Below are 23,850 nucleotides of genomic sequence, written 5' to 3' on the forward strand. Positions count from 1 at the left end.
ATTAGTCATTTCCTACTTGGCCCATTCTTTTAAAGTAGCACTGCTTCTCAGATATTTGCTCTTTGATTAATTCCTTCCTTTGGTCTGGCCAGAGCAGTGCATAGTAAGTCCTTTAAGAACTCGATATTTGAACAATATAATTTTTCCCTGTAAGTAGGCCATTCAATTACTTATTTCTTCTTTGTTACCAAATCAATGAGTCCTTTTTTTTTTGCAAAGAGAAAAGGCAGGAAATAAAAATTGTCATTAAAGGCAGGAAATAAAAATTGACCAATTCAGTGCTATGGTAGCCAGACTGAAGGAAGCAGCTAATTAAAGGGCCAGTAGCCAAGAAGCACATGATTCCTCCCCCCCCCCATTTCTTTCAAAGGGAAAAGGAGGAAACAGCTAATTAAAGGGATGCTGCTGGGAAGAGCGGGGCCTTTGCTCAATAGGAGTTACTTCCGAGCACAAATATGACTTGGTTTCTTGCTGCAGGCTGTGGATAAAGCAGAATAAAAAATGAAAATGAAGAAACAAAAATAAACAGCAAGATCTTGCCCATGGGGATGGTCTTTCAGGGATTGATATGAGGAATGCACGTATTAAGTCCTCTTTGGAACCTCGGATATAATTCTATTTCCAGTTGTTTTCAGAACAGCAATGCCTCAGCAATGAAAAAGGGTGCAACACCCAATGCCCAGGGGTCTGTGGAAGGGAAACACTCAAGTGAAAAAGAGGGAGGTTGGAAGCCAGGCAAAGCTGCTAGTTTTTTTCCTGAAAGAGAATCTAACAGTTTCACGATGGACAGATATGCAACGGGTTCAGCTTTCCCTCTTTCTGCCAGAGTTCACCTCCACCAGATGAACTTGTGCCACAGATGCAACTACTAAAGGTGTAGTGAAAGTGCTTTTAGAGTTAGGGTTCCAGGATTCTTTGTGAGGAGGCAGTCTTGTGGATTATAGGGAGGGAAAGTCACAGACTCAAATGGCTTATACTTTTCATGTAAACTCTCTCTCTCTCTCTCTCTCCAGTTGAGCTGCATCACCTGAGTATCTTAACAGCTAATAGGCTACCGCAGAATTCAGTTCTGGTCTCATGCTGCCATTTATATTGGCAAAAAGATCCCAGCCAGAGCCTTGACTGACCAGTGCTAACCAGGCTTTGACTGCTACTCCGAACTTGCACAAAGCTAAATAAAACAAATTTCAGAAAGCAACTGTGTCTGTTTACAGTACCCCTTACAACAGTGGTTCTCAAACTTTTAGCATTGGGACCCACTTTTTAGAATGAGAATCTGTCCGAACCCACCAGAAGTAATGTCATGACCAGAAATGATATCATCAAGCAGGGAAAAACAATCCTAGGCTGCAAATCTACTCACAGTAATCCAGGAGTAAGTCCCATTGACTATCATTGTCAATGATAGTATAAAAGCATATATAAATATATAAATATATAAAAGCATATATATTATATAAAAGCATATAAATATATAAAAGCATATATATAGTAGCCTGTTAAAAGTACAGATCCGTAACATTTCCCCAAATGCAGTCACATACCAGAGTAGCATCAAGTCTAATATATTAAAAATAAAATATTGAAATTGGAAACCTACTTGAAATTGGCTCGTGACCCACTTAGTGGGTCCTGACCCACAGTTTGAGAAACACTGCTTTACAACAATATATGTTTCCATACTACAAAGAGCCCAACAATCTGAAGATTCAGATTTGGTCCCTAAAGCATACATTTTCCTCTTTCCCAGCCCGTTCCATGTCAAAGACTATGGAGAAAAAAGCCTCCACCTTTCCTTCCCTGCAGATTGGCAGCCATCTTGTCCTTTTGTAGCCATCTTGTCTCTGGAAAAGAGACCTTCTGTTATGGTGGCCCCAGTCTAATTGGTACCTGTGTCATGCCCTTATATTATGATATCAGTGATGTCATGACTGGAATGCCAGTATAATGTTGCTCCCAGGCATCATGAGCACCGCCTATTGTGTACCAGCATATATGGATGCCACATTGCATGGTGAATTGTTTCACCCAGTATTCATACCCACAATATGGACACAAGAATGGACACTGCCTTTCTGAACAACTGGCTACATTCCTGAAGAACTCTGGTCAAGCCTGAAATTCCTCTGAATGTGCTGCCCCTTCCAGTCACACCCTGTGCAAGAACTGGGAAATGAACACTTCACAAACACTACAGACTCCAAAGTCCACACAGGTGCCCTGATGTCGAGGTCAGGCTGGGGGCATGGAGGCTTTCTCCAGAACTAGATACGGGAGTGTGTTGTGTTTGAATCGTGATGGTTTCAAACAATCTGAGGGTCAAATGCTGAATGGTACTGAGCAAAACAAACGCAAGGAAGCACAGTGCCAAGTGGGAGAAAGCCAAGACAACACTGCATTGACAAAATGAATGGTTGGTGGCCTTTCGACCACCCAGCACATGTGGCCATGAGCCATTGTATTGGTGGCCTCATTGTGCTCTCCAGCGGAACATGACTTCTGCTGGCATCCTCTCACTTTCACTGGTGGAATGCAAGAGAGGATAGGATTGGGCAGTAGAGCTCATGCTTAGCTCTTGCGTATTTACATTTTTGCAAATTATGTTAGACACTCTGAGATTAATGAAATTATACCAGTGACTGAAGTATTTTGCGCACACAGAAACATTATATAAATACTATTATTATTCCCTATATTCAATACACGAACTTCCATAGTTCTCATAAAGGAGCCTCTGATCCAGAAGGAGGGGACAGCATTTGGGTGGTAAGAACCTAAATTATACCCAATTCCAGTCCCAGGCCTCAGTACGACACAGGATCCTATGCCGGAGCCTGCCAGCCAGGAAACTTCAAAGCCAGAGACCCCCGAGTCAGAGACCTGATCACCCCCAGAGTCAACAACCACTGAGTTGCTTGGGACCCCTTGAGGCACCAGCTCCACCAACACCCCAAATAGGCTATAGGGCTGCCCTTTTAAATCTCTCTGTAATTCAGGCAGAGAGGCAGAGTATAGAAGGGGTAGTTGGGCCAGAGGATATTTAAGAACTCATTCCTGCTGAGTCCCTTGATAAAGCAAGTTGCTCATTTGGAGCTCTCCTGAGTACCCGCACCTCTGCCTTGCACAGATAGGACAGGATAGAACAAGAGGTTAAGAGGAACAAATATGGAGAGCATCTTGCCTGGATGCCTTTAAGAGGGGATTGGACAAATTTCCGGAGGAGAAGTTCATTATGAGTTACAAGTCATAGCAGGTATGTGCAAGCTCTTGGTTTTAGAGGCAGACTGTCTCTGATTGCCAGAGGCAGGGGAGGGCACCAGGACGCAGGCTGTGCTTGTTGTCTTGTGTGCTCCCTGGGGCATTTGGTGGGCCACTGTGAGATACAGGAAGCTGGACTAGATGGGCCTTTGGCCTGATCCAGCAGGGCTCTTCTTATGTTCTTATTTTCTTATGAGAGAAGCAAGAAGAGGATCAAATCCTTCAGCCATGAAGTTCACAAAATGGCCTTTTGCTAGGTCACCATCTCTTAGCCTAACCCACCTCACAGGATTGTTGGGGGGGGGGGGGAACTGGGACACACACTATGTATGTAAGCAGCCACTCTAACTCCTTGGAGGAAGAGCAGGTTAAAAATGTAATGATAATTTTAAAACAAAACATTATTTCCCTGCCAAAAATGCACAGGTGTTTCTGTTCTTAGTCTCTGTTTGTAGTGGGAGGGGGATACAATCTAAATTTACAATCTAAATCCAAAATTACATTCTCTTTTTACTGCAGTATGGTATCTTTTCCAGTGGCTGTTGCAGGAGTCTTTTCTGCATCTTGTTTTAGATTTCCCTTTGGGGACAGGGAAACATTTGTTTAGATAATAATTTCAGGATTTTTAAAAAAGCAACCGAAAGATAAATCTGAAGTTGGGCACATGTGAAAAGGGTATTTCAGAAGGCCTGCTATTTTTCCCTGGCTCTCTCCCAGCTGCATAACAGTCAGAAACTCAGCTGAGGCAGCTTTCCCCCCTGCATGGGAAAAGGCTGCCGCTCACGTCTGCCTATCATGCAGCTAGATCTCCTGCCAGAAACAGTGTACCAACTTTACGGTAACCCTGATTACGATACATCCCTCCTTCATCTGGGAAGTGATTACCAGCAAAAGTGAGGTTTTGGAGCTTGGTCCTTTGCCCAATTAAATAGAAGGAAATTGACTGATAGTTGGCAAATGCCCCCCTGCCATCTCAGCAGTTTCACTCACAGGGTAAAGGGCACACTCCAGAGTAGAGACAAGCAGACACAGCCAAGCAGAGCTAGAGAGTCTTTCATTCTCTTTCCTCCACCTGATCCCTGTTAGTCAGAATATGTTGCTGTCCATCCTTTGAAATGGAAAAGGAAGAGGGAAAGGGCCAGAGGAAGACATACAGAGGAGTGATGGGCTAGACTCTAGCCTACTCTAGTCCAAACCAAATAGCAAGAGAAGGGGTGGAAGCAAGTGGGTGGATGGAGGCAGGGCCTAGGAGAGGAGGGTAAAGGGGGTAATTTGTACTCAGGGCCCAGGGTCAAAAGGGGGAACCAAGAGCCAAAGGAGGGGGCCCAGAAATTTCTGTAATTTCCCAACAAAATTGGGCTGTAAGGGCACAATCCTAACCAGGTCTACTCAGAAGTAAGTCCTATTGTGTTCAATGGGACTTACTCCCAGGAAAGTGAGGTTAGGATTGCAGCATATGACCCAAGTCCTAACCAACTTTCCAGCTCTGACATAGCTGTGCCAGTGGGGCATGTGTTGCATCCTGCAGTTGGGGGGCAGTCACGGAGGCCTCCTCAAGGTAAGGGAATGTTACCTTACCTCCGAGCTGCATTGTCCTTACCTCACTACTGGAAAGTTGGTTAGGATTGCACCCTAATGCTGGAAGCCTAGACACACTTACTTGAGAGTAAGTGCCTCAGACGTACTTAGGAATAAACTTGTATAGGATTGTGCTATAACCTGACCACCTCCCTGTCTGCTTCAAATATTTGCCAGCCCTCGGAACAGCTTGTAACAGAAGTCATTATTGGACAGGGCTCTCATTTGTGAGTCCATGCAACATAATACAAGTGTGCGATCATTACAAGCTGCACTAATTGCATGCTATTTATGAAAGCATGTTTTAGGTGTAAAGTATAAAAAAAACTGCAACAAGTTTGAAGCAATCTTTAGATTAACCAACAGCACCCTCTGGAGTTTACCACGAGTTCTGCCATAATGTTTTCAGAGAGGGGCTGCCAAGTGAGCAAGAGTTTTGAAAGCACAAATATGTGCCTGTATGAATATCCAGAATTTCATGCTGCATTTGGAGACCCCCCCAGTCTCCTTGCTTCAGGTGGATCACAAAATGCAATCTAAACCTTCCCAATATGGAAAAGATTCTGGCCTAAACACCCCCCCCCCCCAAACTCCTGGTGTTTTTCCAGGGCTGATGGGGCAACCTGGAGGCAACTTGGGTTCCACTGTTATTGGAGCGACAAGGTTCACCTTCACACTGCTTGATGAAGGCACCCACTCCAGGACATGCAAGCGGACCAGAGTCCAAGACTCCCCCTTTGGGATACACCCCCTCCCTTCTCATGGCAACAAAGGGGTTAAGTTTTTTCCCCTGTTCTTCTTCCTGGCTTTCAAAGAAAGATGGTGAAGCCCCCACCAGGTCTGATTCTCCATCCATTCCCCCCCACCCCCCACCCCCAGAACTTTGCTCTCACTCCTTCACTTAAGCGGCTTCTGCACTAGCCTCTCCCAGTTCCCAGCTTCCCAAGGAAGCAGAACCTACGAGTTCCTTCAAGAGCCGAGAGGTCCCTTTCCCTCTGAATGGCAGGTGGCTACGGACAGGGCCGTAGCTAGGGAGGGCCGGGGGGGCTTTGCCCCCCCTGAGCCAGCAGTTTGCCCCCCCAGCATTTTTTCCAAACCTGTCCTCTATCTAATCTGGTGTCAGTTGGGGGTGATTTGAAGCCCTTTTTGCAACATTTTTTGTGCATAGGAAGGAAGACAGCTCTGGGATTGGGGAGGAGAGAGAGAGTGCATGTGTGTAGAGTGAGTAGAACAGGGTCCTGGGGGGGTTCTCTTTGGAAGTTATGAGCTCTGGCCCCATCCAGGGCACATGGAGAGCGGGGCTGGTCAAGAGCAGCTACAAGAAGGTTGGGAGAGATTTCTGCTTGTACTGGCTGGGGGAAGTGAGGGTGTTTTTTCTTCCACTGTGGAACATGCTAATTACTATAATGGTATTGCTGGGGGTGTCCTCTCCAGTGCTCGAAGCCTGGGTAAAGTAGATATGGAGGATAGACTGTTACCCATGCAGCAAATCCCCCCTCTCCACGTTGCTGAAGTGGTCCAATGGAAAGGCAGAAGCCAATATGGTTGGTTCCAGCGGCTTCGCAGGAGTTGCCAGAACATGACTGTGTTCAGCCACGAACTGCCTCAGGGACTCCAGCTCCTGATTTTGCCTCGAGGTTGACTCCTGAAGCCTTTTCCACAACTGGATGTAGCCACAAGGCAGTGGAGGTTTGGGATCCCAGGTCCATCCAAGTCCAGGTGGGAGCCCAGACCCAGGTCTGCCTGCCCAGCAAATGTCCACAGAAGAGAAAAGCTCAAGCAGGAGCCCAGGTCTACACAGCAGGTAAACCTGGGCTCCAAGTCTAGGCGGGAGCCCAGGTCTACCCACCCAGCAAATGGCCACAGAGGCTATAAGCTCAAGCGGGAGCCCAGGTCTACCCAAGCAGGCTCCAAGGCTGCTTGGCTCCAAGTCCAGGTGGGAGCCCAGACTGAGGTCTGCCTGCCCAGCAAATGTCGACAGAAGCGATAAGCCCAGGTTGGTTACTAGCTACCTGCCTGGCTGACCTGGGCTCTGAAGGTAGTGCTCATGGCCCCCTCCCAAATACAGACACTGGATCCACCCCTGGTTCTAAGGAGATTCAACTCTCAGAAAGCTGGGAGAATTCAGCTCAGCCAGTGAGCTTCAGGAAGTTCAAATCTTCTGTACTTTTGCTTTTTAAAAAAAAGTAAAAAAAAAACTAGTGTTCCAGTGGCATTACTGTATTTGACTAGCATATCTTTCCTCTTGCTTTTATGTAAAGAAAATAAATTTTTTATTTTAATATGTATCAATGCATCAGCAATGTGTAATTGACAAATGTTATGTAGTTGCTAGATAGGTGCTAGATAGGTGTTGTAGGTGCTAGATAAGCTTTATATAGGTAGATAGGTGTTGCATAGGCATTATATAAGTGTTAGGCGCTATATAGGTGCTAGATATGCATTCTATAGGGTGTTAGGTGCTAGATAGACGCTAGATAGGTGCTAGATAGGTGCTACATAAGTGCTAGATAGGCATATAGGTGTTAGGTGCTAAATAGGCGCTATATAGGTGCTATAGACATTATATAGGTGTTAGATAGGCGCTATATATGTGTGTTAGATAGGTGTTGCATAGGTACTAGATAGGCATTATATAGGTGTTAGTGTTGGCAACCTTCAGTCTCAAAAGACTATGGTATCGCGCTCTGAATGGTGGTTCTGGAACAGCGTCTAGTGTGGCTGAAAAGGCCAATTTGGGAGTGACAATCCTTTCCATACTGGGCGCAAGTGCAGTCTGTCCCCCTGGCTATGGGCCTTCCTTCTTTGCCTCTTTGCCTCAGTCTGTTGGCCAAGAATCTCTTCAAACTGGGAAAGGCCATGCTGCACAGCCTGCCTCCAAGCGGGCCGCTCAGAGACCAGGGTTTGCCACCTGTTGAGGTCCACTCCTAAGGCTTTCAGATCCCTCTTGCAGATGTCCTTGTATCGCAGCTGTGGTCTACCTGTAGGGCGCTTTCCTTGCACGAGTTCTCCATAGAGGAGATCCTTTGGGATCCGGCCATCACCCATTCTCACGACATGACCGAGCCAACGCAGGCGTCTCTGATTCAGCAGTGAATACATGCTAGGGATTCCAGCTCGTTCCAGGACAGTGTTGTTTGGAACTTTGTCCTGCCAGGTGATGCCGAGGATGCGCCGGAGGCAGCGCATGTGGAAAGCGTTCAGTTTCCTCTCCTGTTGTGAGCGAAAAGTCCATGACTCGCTGCAGTACAGAAGTGTACTCAGGACACAAGCTCTGTAGACCTAGATCTTGGTATGTTCCGTCAGCTTCTTGTTGCACCACTCTCTTTGTGAGTCTGGAAAACGGTAGCTGCTTTACCGATGCAGAGTATTAGTATTATTGTATTTAAGCTCACTAGAATGGATCAAAATGAACTTCTGCGGCAGCTATAACCCCACAGTTAGGTCCCTGAGCTTCTGTACACCATGGTTATGGGATCCACAAGCCAAAGAGCTATTGTAGCAGGCCAGTTTCCTCCCAGATTTGACACTGTGTTAAGGAGGGTCATGGATGCTTTCCTGGGACTGGTGTGTATAGCTTGCAGCAGCAGCAAACACTGCATGCACATGGTTGTGCCCCAGCATTGTGCACTGGCAGTTAGTTCAGGTAAGATAGGAAAATGTCAGGTCCCAGGTCCCAGGAACTTTATGGGCCCCCTCCTTTGGCTCCTGGGCCCCCTTTCTGACCCTGGGCCCTGGTACAAATTGCCCCCTTTAGCCCCCTCTCCTAGGCTCTGCCCTCACCTACTTTGAGATGCAAAGGATTACGCCTCTTGCATGCAAAACATGTACTCTACTGCCAAGCTATGCCCCTCCGATATGAGATCTATAAGCAGAGCAGCATCTTCAGATAGTTAATATCTGAAGAGGCATCAAGAGAAATGAAAACAGCTTTCTCCCTACACCCAGGCCAAAGAAGCTGCTCTTGCCCCATCTTGCTGCATGAGTTCAGAGAGGCCACTTGGCTCCCTGCAGAAGAAGGCTGCTACTTCCTCCCACATGTTCTCTGCCTCTGCAACGCCAGGCCTCTCAGAACTTTTGTCTTGTTCTGCTTGTGTTCTGTGTGACTGTCAATGAACTGTGGTTTCTCGGAGGAAAGGAGGAAGTGGCCACCTCTGACATATTTTGAGACAGAAACCCACTTCAGGAGAGAAAGAAGCAGTCAGTGAGCCCAGCCAGAGCTCAGAGGGACCACCAGAAGGACCAGGGAACCACCAGAAGAGAACCGATGAGCTCCAAACGGAACCCACAAGGTACCAGCCACTCATAGCTACAGCATAGGGGGCATAAAGGACACTGAAAGGGAAGTTGGTTTTGCCTGGCTGGCTTGTAGTACATTCAAATGAGAAGTCAGGTGTGGGGTGAGGTTGTCCTTGAGAAGTTTACCGAGCAGCAATAAAGTAGATGAGAGCTACGTACTGACAAAGGCAGAAGTCGGTGTGGATCAAAAAAAGGTTTGGTTAAAAAACAGCATGACAGAAAGGGGTGTGGAGACTAAAGGGAGGAAGCTGTAACCCATCTGAGCCTAGCCCTGTTGCCAGCTGACCAGGACAAAATGGCTGGGCCTGCTCTTGGACAAATAGCAGCAGTCTGATGTTTAGATGTTTAGAAATCAGCTCCTAACCCTAGCATAGGGCATAGAGGTAAGCCTTGTCACTTGCTAAAAGCTGCTGATCAAGGTACAACTACAATGGCCAGTTGAAATCTGTCAGCACTACAGCCTAGCCCAGGGTTGGTACTATTATTAGGCAGGCCAACCAGGCAGCTGCCGAGGGTGCACACCTGAGAGAGGCACAGTACTGACCTTTGAATGGCATCGTTTTATTCAGGTTTGTTTTTTTAATCCATGAAAAAATGCAACTGATTTTTTTTATTATTATTTTAAGAAAAATACCACAACAGTGATATGGAATAAAATTAATTATAGTCTTATGAAAATTGGGGGGGGGGGGCAGGTAGGTAGCCTTGGGTAGGGCACAAAATAGCCTGGCACAGGTCCTGGTTTTCCCCACTAATGGGCTTCATTCCTTGCCTCCAAGCAGCTTTCTTTTAAGGCAGTGATTCTCACTCCTTTAGCACCGGGGCCCACTTTTTAGAATGAGAATCTGTCAGGACCCACGGGAAGTGATGTCATGACCGGAAGTGACATCATAAAGCAGGAAGATTTTTAACAATCCTAGGCTGCAATCCTACCCACACTTACCCAGGAGTAAGTCCCATTGACTATCATTGTTCCAAGCATCTTCAAAGAAGCCTGTTAAACGTACAGATCTGTGGCATCTCCCCAAATGCAGTCACTTACCAGGGCAGCATCAAGTCTATTAAAAATAAAATATTGAATGGGGACCCACCTGAAATTGGCTCGCAACCCACCTAGTGAGTCCCGACCCACAGTTTGAGAAACACTGTTCTTAGTTTCAGACAGCTGTGCCGCACTCATGGAAGGGGGGCAAATGTGGGAGTTAGACTACTGTATCCTTACCCAACAACCTTGAGAGAGGGAACTGAGACAGTGACATGAGAGAGAAGGTGACTTGTTCAACAGAAAACAGAAACAGCAAGTCCTTTCTCAAAGTTGTCAACAGCTTCTTGGAAACTGCAACTTTAAGCAGTGTGACTTACAACAAAACCAATGTTAGTGTTGGCTAATGTATATTCATCAACAGGAGTTAAGTTCCTACAGGATGTTCTGGTCACATGAACATCACCAAACTTCTAAATAAAAACCCAAAACACTTCTAATATTTAACATTGAAATAAGTGAGAGCTTTCCAGACCAGAGAAAACCCCACAGACATCAGGAGAACATGCAAACTCCACCCAGACCCTGGTCAGGAATCTATTTTCTTTTTTTCATCAACTTAATAGCGAAATGACTTAAAATGAAATGGCTTTGAGGACTTGCTGAAGAAGTTTTGGGTACTGCTTAGCTTATTTGTATGTCCCTCTTCCTCCTCCCCCTAGGAACAAGGGGAACAAGCACAGGGTAATAATAACACGTTAACGTCATGTTAAGCAACTAGGAAGTTAGAGTGAATGAGAAAAGGACTCAGGTCCAATGAAAAAAACCAAAACTTACTTTCTTTCTTTCTTTCTTTCTTTCTTTCTTTCTTTCTTTCTTTCTTTCTTTCTTTCTTTCTTTCTTTCCCTTAGTATGAATCAAGGGAGGAAGCTGAAATTTGCATGCATTTAAATAAACTGGCATACATCTGTGAGCATGACAGTGTAACAAACAGTGCAAGTCTATGTATAGCTACTCAGAAGCATACCCCATTGAGCTCACTGGAACTTACTCCCAGGAAAGTATGCATTAGATTGCAGCCAAAGTCCTGCTCCTCAAAAGTTTCCACTCTCTTCCTCCCAACATAAATATATGTTCTGAATTCCGCCATGCATATCCTAAGGAAGAGGTTTAGGTGGGCAATTGCTTCCCCCCACTGCATGAGGAATTGCATGGCATCTCATAAACCAGTCTGAACAGATAATCCCTTTCCAAAGAGATCCCTTTGTAAGCTCTCTAGAGCAGTGGTTCCCAAGCTTTTTAGCCCAGAACCCACATTTTTAAATGACACTCTATCAGGACCCACCTAAGTTTACCAGACTTTTAAAAAGGAGATCTGGAAAGAAATAATATTTTATTTATTTATAAGTAATAATAACCAGGAAAAAACCCTCAGACATTTATCTCCCTATGCTTGCAAAGTAGGAGCAGAGCTCTTTGTAGGATAAATGGTAGCTAGCAGCTACAGTATCTGATTTTTGAACAGACTCAAGGCTTGAGGCATTTAGTTATCTGATCTTTCCATCACCCTTTGGGGACCCATCAAAAATCACTCATCACCCATCAGTGAGTCCTGACCCACAGTTTGGGAACCACTGCTCTAGAGGCAGAGAGGGTGGATGGTCAATCTGAAACATTCTTCAATAATTGGACTTTTTATCCACAAATGTTAAGTATTTTCTTTCTAAGTTGTTAAATCCCCATCCCCATTTTCTAAACTCTGATTATTATATAGTTATGGCTCCTTGGTGCACCCTAACTCTCTTCTCCCACCCCCATCTTTGCAGGTGCCACTTTTGTTCTCCCATCCCGGCTCTAGTCTCATTTCAGTAGCTGCCTATCCCTCCCATTTCCTCTTTCCTGTTGGAGGTTCGCAGAAATGTACACTCAGGAAATTCTCTTTAGTTCCTCTTTAGTTGACCGAACAACACGGTGGGTGACCCAAAAGTCAAACTGGCTTTAGAGTTTGTCAAACACCTACCCCATCTGGAAAGTGCATGTGAAAGAGGAAATGCAGGAACTGGGTTAGTTGGTTGGCAACCTTCAGTCTCGAAAGACCATGGTATAAGCCTACAGCACCCGGTATTCCCAGGCGGTCTCCCATCCAAGTACTAACCAGGCCTGACCCTGCTTAGCTTCCGAGATCAGATGAGATCAGGCGGAACCTCCAGAGAAATGCAAGAGTGTGGGGAGGGCAGAAGAAGTTGAAGGGGTGTCACTACATGGCCATTAACCTTTGCTCCATCTCTTAGGAGGAAAAGCATTTGGGGAGCTGAAGGCCCAGCAGGAAGACTTGCTGGACTCCCTCAATAAGGTAATAAGAAACTTTAACATTAGATTTAATGCACAGCATTGGTGCCAGCTTGGAAGCACCCTCCATTCAGTCCTAGGGTATCCTTTTTTTCTCCCCATAAGAACATAAGCCCTGCTGGATCAGGCCAAAGGCCCATCTTGTCCAGCCTCTTGTATCTCACAGTAGCCCACCAGATGCCCCAGGGAGCACACAAGACAAGACACAACCTGTATCCTGGTGCCATCCCCTGCACCCGGCATTCTGAGGTAGCCTCCTTCTGAAACCAGGAGGTTGCACATACCCAGTGTGGCTTGTAACCTTTGATGGACTTTTCCTCCAAAAATCTGTCCAATCCCCTTTTAAAGATACCCAGGCCAGATGCTATCATCTTATCCTCTAGCAATGAGTTCCACAGACTAATTACACACTGGGTAAAGAAATATTTTTTTTTGTCTGTTCTGACTCTCCCTACACTCAGTTTTATAGTAGTTGGCAACCTTCAGTCTCGAAAGACTATGTTATCGCGCTCTGAAAGGTGGTTCTGGCACAGCGTCTAGTGTGGCTGAAAAGGCCGATTTGGGAGTGACAATCCCTTCCACACTGGGAGCAAGTGCAGTCTGTCCCTGGCCTGTCTCCCTGGCTATGGGCCTTCCTTCTTTGCCTCTTAGCCTCAGACTGTTGGCCAAGTGTCTCTTCAAACTGGGAAAGGCCATGCTGCACAGCCTGCCTCCAAGCGGGCCGCTCAGAGGCCAGGGTTTTCCACTTGTTGAGGTCCACTTCAGTTTTATAAGAACATTAAAAAAGCCCGATCTGAGCTCTTTAACAAAAACGGTTCTGCAAATTTGCTGAAGAAGTGCTATAGCCAGCACTTCTAGGCCACTGCTTGAGGCATCATCAGGCCATACGCTCACAGAATCCCCAGTGCAGAGGAAATGTTTCTGCTTGTTTATGCAATAAGTTAAAGGAAGTCTGTGTTAGCAGATAAATTTGCATGTACATACATAAAACTATACATATATTTGGTGCATATATATTTTTAATTGTCTATTTGGTTAATACAGGGGTGCCCAAACCCCGGCCCTGGGGCCACATGCGGCCCTCAAGGCTTCTCAATGCGGCCCTCAGGGAGCCCCCAGTTTCCAATGAGCCTCTGGCCCTCCGGAGATCTGCTGGAGCCCGCACTGGCCCGACGCAACTGCTCTCAGCATGAGGGCGACAGTTTGACCTCTCACATGAGCTGTGGGATAAGGTCTCCCTCCACTGCTTGCTGTTTCATGTCTGTGATGCAGCAGAGGCAGCAAAGGAAAGGTCAACCTTGCTTTGTGCAAGGCCTTTGATAGGCCTTGAGCTATTGCAAGACCTTCATTCATTCATATAAGTTCATCTTTAATATATTCATTTATGTAAACTTATGCAAATTTATTCAAATTTTAAATGTAAATTAATTCTCCCCCCCCTCCAGCCCCCAACACAGTGTCAGAAAGATGATGTGGCCCTCCAGCCAAAAACTTTGGACACCCCTGGGTTAATATCTATATTTAATGGTAGGCAGCCTACCTAAAAATGGGGGATGTTTCTACGGCATTAACAGCCCAATCCTAACCTGTACTGGAACAGACAGGCCAAGTACCCTACATCATATCCAGTGCAAGATAAGGGATGGCTGGAGCGCAACTCGGAGCAAGGAAATATTTTTCCCCTTACCCCTTGTCGTGCACCAGCTACCCCTATGGGGCTATTCGGATCCGGTATAACACCAGGCTGAATGGGAGATGGGTCAGGATGTTGCCTAAGGAGCTGAGGCCAGTTCCACCCCCTCCCAGGCTCACTCTGTCCACTGGCCCATCTCCCCTGGTCAAAAAACACCCCCAAAATGCCCTCCCTCCACCCTTTCCTACCCCCACGCCAGCCTCCCTTAGCCAGTGCTTACTTATCCCCTCTGCAACCGAATTTGGTGCCAGGAGGCTGGCGCACATCTTTGCATCAGCCTAGCCGGCTCGTGAATCATCGCAAACATGCTTTCTGGCACATTTGCGACACTTGTACCCCAGTGCAGGGGACTTGCCGGCCAAACTGGATTTTGCTCTAAAAATCTTCATGGGAACTGAAGATGTTGAGCAATGGGAGAATGAATGAGTGTCAATAGAAGAACAAACTTGGCTTTATTTTTGACAGCATGGACTAAATTCCTTGAAATGCAATCATCAGAAAGGTGCATATTGTAAGTATGTATCAGATGGTATCCGACTCCATGGAGGCCCAAGGGACAACAGGCTTAGGTATGGGGCTACGTCAAAAAGTAGGTGCACATCTTTGCACATGTGGTAGGGCTGCCCAAAATGGATCAACAGTTGAAAGGAGATAATGGTTGGCAACCTTCAGTCTCGTATAAGCCTATAGCACCAGGTATTCCCAGGCGGTCTCCCATCCAAGTACTAACCAGGCCTGACCCTGCTTAGCTTCTGAGATCAGACAAGATTGGGCATGTGCAGGGTAACAGTATCATTGGTTCATGTTGGCAACCTTCAGTCTCGAAAGACTATGGTATCGCGCTCTGAATGGTGGTTCTGGAACAGCATCTAGTGTGGCTGAAAAGGCCGATTTGGGAGTGACAATCCCTTCCACACCGGGAGCAAGTGCAGTCTGTCCTTGGTCTGTCTCCCTGGCTATGGGCCTTCCTTCTTTGCCTCTTTGCCTCAGACTGTTGGCCAAGTGTCTCTTCAAACTGGGAAAGGCCATGCTGCACAGCCTGCCTCCAAGCGGGCCGCTCAGAGGCCAGGGTTTCTCTCCTTGTATCGCAGCTGTGGTCTACCTGTAGGGCGCTTTCCTTGCACGAGTTCTCCATAGAGGAGATCCTTTGGGATCCGGCCATCATCCATTCTCACGACATGACCGAGCCAACGCAGGCGTCTCTGTTTCAGTAGTGCATACATGCTAGGGATTCCAGCACGTTCCAGGACTGTGTTCTTTGGAACTTTGTCCTGCCAGGTGATGCACTGGAGGCTGTATTGCTAGGAATAGTTCATATGTTGATTCCATTATCAAAGTAGCAGTTGTTTCATATTGTGTTGACAGTGACACACAAAGCCAGCCTTTCCATGAGGCTGACTGAGGTGAATGCCTCGGGCAGCAGTGTGGCAGAGGGCACCCACCTCTGTCTGACCTCCCAGTCCTTGAATTGAAAATGAACAAGGAGCAGAAGAGGAGGTGTGGAGGAGAGGAGAGTGGCGGGCTAGAACATCAAAGACACCCTCCTCTCCTCCACACCTCCTCTTCCACTTCACTCCCCACTCTTGCTTTTTCAGAGCATGAGCATGCTTTTTCAGAGCTTGCTCCAGCAAGCATGAGGCCAGTGCATCACCAGGTAGGGGCAGCATTTGGCACAAGACCACAAGGTCCGGCCCTGGCTGCAAGGCTACATATTGTCCAGTTACAGAAGTAACAGATTCTTCCAGAAGTGAAGGACCATCTAATCAAAATTGGGATATTGCAGTCATGGAGAAATTTTGGAAAATCTATGTTCATCATTACGACTGGGTTCACCTATAGAAGATGTGCAGACTTTTTTCACGTATGGCATTTCTGTTTGTTGCAAAGCAGAAAATAGTTTTGGGAAAGAAAAATGAAAAACTAAGGCCCCAATCCTATCGTCTGCTACCAACAGTGATGCAGCCACTCCAAAAAGGCATGCACTGTGTTGTGGGGGGGGGGGGGGAGTTTGATCAGACAGCCTGCAGGAGGTAAGTAAAATTCTTTTGTATTTACCTCCTGGTAGGCTGCCAGATCTCCAGTAGGACTTCTCTGACATACACCACCTATTTTGGTGATGTATGTCCAAGGAGAGGAAAGGGGTGGGGAGGTTTTAAATGGAGTGGGCAATATCCAGGGTGTGCCATTGCCATCGAATCCACTCCTTCCTCCCAATAAACCCTTTCAGTCCTCCCACTCCCTCCCCTTCCCTGACCACTGCCTGCCCCCACTGCTGACTTACTGGCGCCAGGGGCTTCAGGGTGGCCACAGCTGTGTGGCTGGCACCACTCGTCATTTCCAGCAGCACCTCCATCACATGCTATACTGGCAGTGACTCCCAAACATTTTAGCATCAGGACCCACCTTTGAAAAAGTTTCACTTTACCAGCCACGCAAGCCTCTGTGGCTAGAATAGTGATTGGGCAGTAGTGCTCCCCGCCCCCCGTTTAGCAGCTTGTTTAACCTTTGATGCACATAGCCTAATCTGCCTTCTCAGTTTTGCTACCCACCAAAAATTGGGTCATGACCCACAACCAAACCCAGACGCAGTTTGAGAACCAGTGCTTTATGTTTTATTGTTGTTGCTCTTGTCAGGCACCTTGAGGCAATTCACTGAATCACAGAATCGAAGCACTGGAGAGGGCTTGTATGTCATCCAGTTGAACAGTTCAATGTAGGAGAGCTGGAGCTACAGCATTCCCAACTGATGACTGTCAAGCATCTGTTTGAAGAACTCTAGGGAGATACAGCACCCACTGATCCACCTCCTTGTAACTGATCCCAGTGTTGAAAATTTGTTACCATTCTCCTATTATTCATCCAATTTCTACCCTCTTGTAGCTTAAAACCCATTACAGGTCCAGCCTATTTATACACTGATTTTTTATACATGGATTTGACTCAACACGAATGGTCCCCTGCAAGTGAGAAGGAATGTGCTGATCCCTGGAGAAGGGGAAAAATGCACCCTTTTAAAATCAGTTTAGAAAACTGAATAGTCCTTTAACAATAGCCTCCTTGATGGGGGGGGCAGCTGGCTGACAATTCATCAATCCTTCTCTCTCCAGGCAACCCCACCCTTCCCCCTGAGCACATGAAAGAAAGGTGATCACTTTGCATTGGGGCTGAGTGTAAGCTCACAGCTCTTTGTAAGCTCTTGGAGGAGGACTGATTGATGGATTTTCTTCTTAAGTACTCTATCTTACATCACAAAGGTCAGCAAGGCTGTTTTTAAATCACCTGAGCAAAGACACTTTGTTTTTCAAATTGATTTGCTATAGTGCTATAGATGGTTTTTTCCATCCACATGAATGCTTGGAAAGGAACCCACGTGAATAATGAGGCTCAACCTGTATATCTAGTCTTGCTCTCTGGGACAACAGAGAACAAGGCTTTGCCTTCTTGTCTGTAAACAAACCTTCAGGTGTTTGCAAATGCACCATGCCTGTCCTCTTTTCCAGGCTAAGGCCCAAATCCTATCCAACTTTCCAGTGCTGGTGCAGTCACAATGCAGCCTCCAGGTAAAGGAACAAACATTCCCTTACCTTAAGTAGGCCTCTGTGACTGCTTACCTACTGCAGGATGCAGTGCATGCCCATTGGTATGGCTGCATCAGTGCTAGAAAGTTGGATAGGATTGGGCCTCCAGTTCCTCCAGCTTTTCAACATAGGGCTTATTTTCTCAACTCCGGCCAGTCTTTATATTCTTCCTCCAAATCCATTCCAATTTACCTACATCTTTCTTCAAGTACACTGTCCACAAGTGGACACCACCCTCCCTAGTACTTTACAAGAAGGTGGGATATAAATTCCCTAAATAAAGTATATGCTTTTATGTTATCACCGAGCATGGACAGGATACCATCGACACTGGTAGCCTGCAGTTCCCAACTTTCCGCCCTCTCTTTGCTTTGGTTCTAACCTGTTTTATTTTTCCCTACCCTCCACAGGAATTTCTGGATGACCCCAAGTACAGCACAGATGAAGACCTTGCTGAAAAACTGGAAATATTTAAGAGTGAGTGAGGCTTGATGGAAGCATTGAGCTGGTGGAAGATGGTTTTGCAATGTTAACACCGTGAGAGGAATCAGAACTCGTAATGGCCACTAAAATGACTTAAAAAGAAAAAAAAAATTAATCCATCAATAATATATCAACAGTTTTTGGAGAGGTCGAGAGTTGTGTAGAACCTCTGTGCAGCATAGAAAGGTGGTGTGGTGATTTGAATACCCAGCTAAGAGCAGGGAGAGCCCCATTCCGATTCTCAGCCATGGGTCTCACTGGGTGACCTTGACAACCACATAGCATGACTCTGAGGTTGGAATTGAATGGGGAAATAAGCTTGTGCGCTACTTGGAGGCCCTTGGAGCAAAGCAAGCAACTAATTTTAATGTATTCTTAAGGACCAACTTCTGGGAACAAACTCCAGCAGACCAGTGCCTCCTTCACACCTGCTTGTGATCTTCACAGGAGCATTTAGGATGCCCATTGCTGAGACAAAATGGTGACAGGGTAAATGTTGGGTCTGATCTAGTTATGTTGTTCTTATGTTACACCTGCTGTCTTTTGCAGAGAAATACATGGACTTTGACCTTAATGCTCAAGGTGACATAGGTGAGTTTTGTCTGTGTTGAGTTCATGCTTGTGCTCATAACATGAAGAGGGCTTCTGTCAAGGCCTCTTGCTGTTCAGTGGGGAAGAGGAAACTGAAAAGCTCAGGACCACATTCAGGTTTGAAAGGGACCCTGGCACAGTGGCAGCCCCCCCCCAAAAAAAAAAAATTAGTGGAGCAGTGGCAAAAGGTCTTATTTGATGCCATTGTTTACACCCACTTTGATTTTTGCACAATGTCTTTGATGAAGCACAATTCCAAAACATTGTAAGAAATAAAGCTGGCAGCTGAATAATACAATAAAAATATGGCAGCCCTACTTTCTAGGCCCTGGCAGTTGCCCAAGGGTGCAATGTGCTGATCCCAGGCTTGAAAAATCCCATTGCCTGAGCCTTAGCTTGCATGGGAGAAAGTGGTTCAAGAGCATATTGGATGCTTTGCAATGGGGGGATGACAACGATGACAGTTGTTTATCAGAAACTTGGTGGGCAATTGGCTCTTTTTTCCTTCCTGGGACAGGCTGTTGGTGTTTCTTTTCCTAGCTTGAGGACAAACTCATGAACACTTGCCATTTCATTTTTAAATGTTATTAGATTAACCAGCAGAGACAAAGACACTCTGCATCACTTTCTTTCCCTCCCACCCCCATACAGATATCATGGCCTTGAAATGCATGTTGGAAAAACTGGGTGCCGCCAAAACCCACTTAGAACTGAAGAAGATGATCACCGAGGTCACAGGGGGCATGAGTGAAACGATCTCCTATAAGGACTTTGTCTGCATGATGTTGGGCAAGCGGTCGGCCATCCTCAAAATGTACGTTTCATGTGCCCCCAACTGCCCGCCTGATTTTAATTTCCACCCTTTCATTCTGCTCTTGTGAATTCATACATCCTTCCTCTTCTCTTGCAGAATTCTGATGTATGAAGAAAAAGCCAAAGAGAAGGATGAGAAACCAGCAGGGCCCCCTCCAAAGAAAATAATTGCAGATCTTCCTTAAAGGCTTCCACTTTATACAATTAATTGACACTGTTCTCCCAAGTGGCTACTAGATACTCTTTTTTTTTAAAGTGTCCTGAGAAAGGGTTAATTCGTAATGACATTCTTAAAGTCCTCCCAGAAGAGAACAGTGCCCTCCTAATTTGAAAGTGAGAATAAGAGCCCAATCCTATCCACACTTTCCTGGGAGTAAGTTACATTGACTATAATGGGACTTACTTCTGAGTAGACACATAGGATTGGGCTGTAACTCCCCTAAAAGGTAACCCACTCACTTGTGCTTTTCAGTGGCGTAGCTAGAGGGGGGTGCAAAGCACTAAGTTTTGTAGGGAGCCTTACCACAGCATGCAAGCAGCCCCTCCCCCTCACAGCCATTCTGGGGGGTGGGAGCAAAGCAGAAGAGGGGCCACTTACACGCTACAGTGAGCATTCCTGCAAAACTTAGTGCTTTGCCCCCCCTCTAGCTACACCACTGGTGCTTCTACCTAACTTGAATATTTTTGTTTTTCAAAATGGCAGTTTCAGAAGTGAGGAGACCTATCAGGGAAAATTTGGAATAATGATTGGAGGATAATGTTAGGAATGTTCAGACAAAAATATGTGTTCTTCCAATCCTGCCCCTCCCCCTATGCCATAAAGAAAAACTGGACAATCCAAAAAAGTGAAATTATCCCAGGAATACCAAAACACAAAGTAATTTTATCCTTCTTAATGCATTCTAATACTAACAAGTATGAGTGTAATTGTGCTATACTAATGTGTGGGCTTGTAGAGAGAAGTTGTGCAGCAATCCCCCATCAAAGCCAAGCCAAGCCCTCCTCGCCCCTTGGCTACTACCACTGCCTCAGTTGTGCCTGTGTGCTTTGTTGCAGCCAGGCACTATCATGGAAACTGAGGCCCTTCATAGGATGTAAAGCAGGGTCAAAAATCTTTCCAGGCAAAGGGGCTGAGTGTTCGATGATGACATCAGCAGGTCATCACCAAACTCCTAAGTTGCTTAGCTCCCGGAAGCGGCTGCATAGAGCTCATCTTCCTGCCCAATTTGCCATGCTCTGGACAGGGAATGGCAGAGCCACAGGTGAAGCCCCCCAAGCTGAGCTCTGCGTGGGCCGTCATGGCTAACTGGAGTTGTCAACTTCAGCTGAGGCTATTCCTGAAGATTCTTTTCTGCCAACATGCCTTACAGCCCAATCCTATTTCCCACCAGCCTATAGAATGCAGCACTGCCGACACCCAACAGACTGCATGCTGCAATGGGTGGGGTGACCAGACAGCCTGGGAGAGGTAAGTGAAAATATTTTATACTTACCTCTCCATAGGCTGTCTGGTTGTCAGTCAGTTTTCTCAGACCCACACCAGTTCTACTGCTGGCATAAGTCCAAGGAGAATTGCAGGCAGGGCCAGGAAAGGGGACTAGGATCTAGTGTGTTGCTACTGGCACCAAGACCCACCCACCCCTCACCCACAAACTGCTCATGACCCATGCCCACTACTCCCTTACCTGCTCTGGTGAGGCCAGATCCACTTTAAACCAAGTGAATCTGTTAAAATCTCCAAGACTGTTTTCAGTAGTCACTTGGAAATCTATGCAACTCCTGGGGGATTCAGGTCAATCCTGGACATTTGGCAACACTATGGCTAACAGTCATTGACAGACTTATGACATAATCTATAAGTGTGTCTAATCCCTGTTTAGCACCATCTAAGTTTATAGCCATCATAACATCCTGTGGTAGTAAATAGTATAGATTCATTATGTGTTGACTGAACCAAGACTTGCTTTTGTCTGTCCTGAATGTCCTGTCAATCAATTTCATGGAATGATCCCTGGTTGTTGTGCTGTGAGAGAGGGAGGAAAAGGTCACCAGCATCTACTCCTCTTTGGTTCCACATGTGACCCACCTCCTGCTGAAAGCTCATAGGTCGAGGAGGAAGGGGCTGCTGAATGACCCTATGCACGATATGGAGGAGCTGTTGCCATGGCAAAGTGCTGGGCTATGATGGGCTGCACAGGTAGGACTGCAGGTCACCTGGTATGGAAATGAGGATGGAGAAAGATTTTGCTTGGCTGTTATGGAGAGCAGCTTCACAACCTGCTTTCCAAGTGGGCCCACAAGCTGAGGAAGCAAGATTGTGTCCTGTTCAAACCTGGCCACATACTTTTATCTGTTTAACTGATAGAATAATCAACCTTCAATTCAATTCATTTGATCATTAAGTTTTAATTGGTGCTGTTTATTTTTTTCTCAGCTGTTTTGTGTCTGGTCTGTTACTATGATGGGAAATGAAAATGATAACATTAAAGTTGACCTTTCCTTCTTGCAAAGAGTGGTAGCATTTGTTTACTCAACTGCATGGTTGACATAACCTGAAAGAGCTCTCTAAATAAAGAAAAATTGAAGAATGCTAAACTCCAAGACAGGCAACAGACAGGTGTAATCTGGGATGAAAAATGTGAGGTTTGAAGTGAGGGTCTTTCAGACATGGGGGAGTCCCCCAAAATTCCTTTTTTTGCACTGAAAATGTTCACACGTAAAAAATTTGGCACCGCTGTTCAGAACAACTTGCCTTTTCCCATATGAACAGTCCTGAGTGCTTTGGTCTTCAAAGGAAACCCAGCTTCAGCTATCCAGGCCCACTGAAGTTAGCAAACTGGCTAACTTCAGGGAGGCCAGATTATTATGGCTGTGTATGTTTTTCAACTAGCAGCACCAGTAGTGCTGGAGAGATGCATGCTAATTTCCTAATATGCTAGGGTCGCGTTTTTGAGCTTCTAGTGCATGCCCCTTTCCTTCAAGCTCAAACCTTTCCTTGCAACCTTTCCTTCAAGCTAAAAGCTATTAAATGCGATGGCATCCATGCATAATGTGATCATTTCTTTCAGGGGACAACTGGGCACAGCCATCTTGTATGGCAAATAGGGGAAGCAGTGGAGGAGTGTCATGAATATGTTCAGTTTAGGCCTAGGTTAGCAGGTGAAGCCTGAACCAAACTAAGTCAGTAACGGAGAAGTGGCTAGCAGTTCTTAGCTCCAAGAATGTGAGTAAACAAACAAAAAGATTGTTGTCTCTCCTTTGCTGGCCTGAAAGGACAGACAACAAGAATTACAACCCATTGGAATGTTTAACACCTCAGTAGACTGAGGGGCACCTGATCAAGTGGAATGGAATGCAGCTATGGACCTCCAGTTGGGAGGGGTAAGAACTAGGAGGGCTAGCAACCAGACCCACTCTGAGAAGGTTCTGTCCTCAAAAGTTTCTGATTGGATGGTCTTAATAAGTATGAAGTCACCCCAGTACTATTAGCATAAGAAGTATAATAATGAGTGCCCCAAGGCGTGTGTCCAGTCCTTCTTGGACAATGTTTTTGGACATCCTGCACGCTTGTGAGCTCCAACTGTCCACCATGGGCACCTAGCCTCACAGGTTGCCCGGAGCTCAAAGATTTACAAGAGAAGCTGACCCAGGTGAGAGATAGGGATTAACAGAGATAGCCTGCTAGCTTTATTATTTTATTGCTGATATGTTTCCTAGATGTTTATGCCTCTAGCATTTGCTGCCTTATGTAACCTTATGTATTTAATAAACTAAAATCTCTTTTACTAAGTTGTTTCATTGTTTGTTGGGGACAAAGGTTCAGAATCCTGCCTAGCCATTCAGCAAGCTACCAAGTGCTCACTGAGGTCTAGTAACTTGAGGACTGAAGCTTTAATAGGAGAAAGAGCTCAGTGCCTGCAAGGGATAGAGTTAAGCCTAGAGGGTCTCAGTGTCCCTGGACTGAGGCACTGGCACGTACAGGGTGGTGGCAGTACTACTGGACAGAGGGGACTTGGGGGCTTTAGGGTTTGAGAACCAAGAACTCTGAGCACCCCAAACCCCCCTAAGTTTGCGACAAGGAGGTGTTTTTGAAGTTGGACAAAAGGAGCCATCCATTCTCAGGATTTTAAAAGCATTACGCAGAAGTTGAAAGCTTTAAGGTAACTATAATAACTATAAGGCAATGACCTAACGTCACACTGATCTAACTGCCATTTTTTCATTGC

General features: G+C 46.0%; 1 protein-coding gene and 2 pseudogenes across 2 annotated transcripts; 1 reads left to right on the plus strand and 2 right to left on the minus strand.

Moving 5' to 3' along the window:
• The first annotated feature begins 8,993 nt into the window (after nt 1-8,993).
• Nucleotides 8,994-23,277, plus strand: AIF1 (allograft inflammatory factor 1). Of its 2 annotated transcripts, XM_066614588.1 has the most exons (6): nt 8,994-9,128; nt 12,409-12,470; nt 18,148-18,214; nt 18,770-18,811; nt 19,463-19,625; nt 19,722-23,277. In XM_066614588.1, the coding sequence occupies exons 1-6, from the start codon at nt 9,104-9,106 to the stop codon at nt 19,807-19,809; spliced, it is 447 nt and encodes a 148-aa protein (XP_066470685.1). In that variant the 5' UTR covers nt 8,994-9,103; the 3' UTR covers nt 19,810-23,277. The 2 variants fall into 2 exon arrangements, with proteins under 2 accessions (XP_066470685.1, XP_066470686.1); XM_066614589.1 differs by lacking the exon at nt 12,409-12,470.
• Nucleotides 12,224-12,347, minus strand: LOC136642934 (5S ribosomal RNA; annotated as a pseudogene).
• LOC136642815 (5S ribosomal RNA) lies at nt 14,841-14,959 on the minus strand (annotated as a pseudogene).
• Nucleotides 23,278-23,850: the final 573 nt, after the last annotated feature.

Source organism: Tiliqua scincoides, chromosome 2 (genome assembly GCF_035046505.1).
Source record: "Tiliqua scincoides isolate rTilSci1 chromosome 2, rTilSci1.hap2, whole genome shotgun sequence".
In the NCBI taxonomy this organism is placed as follows: domain Eukaryota; kingdom Metazoa; phylum Chordata; class Lepidosauria; order Squamata; family Scincidae; genus Tiliqua; species Tiliqua scincoides.

What these genes read in the sequence shown, in the direction of transcription:
- AIF1 (XM_066614588.1), top strand. Translation starts at nt 9,104, where the DNA reads ATGAGCTCCAAACGGAACCCACAAG. An exon ending in CTCCAAACGGAACCCACAAG is followed by an intron (nt 9,129 to 12,408) that starts GTACCAGCCACT and finishes TCCATCTCTTAG; the next exon opens with GAGGAAAAGCATTTGGGGAG. An exon ending in CGGTCGGCCATCCTCAAAAT is followed by an intron (nt 19,626 to 19,721) that starts GTACGTTTCATG and finishes CTTCTCTTGCAG; the next exon opens with AATTCTGATGTATGAAGAAA.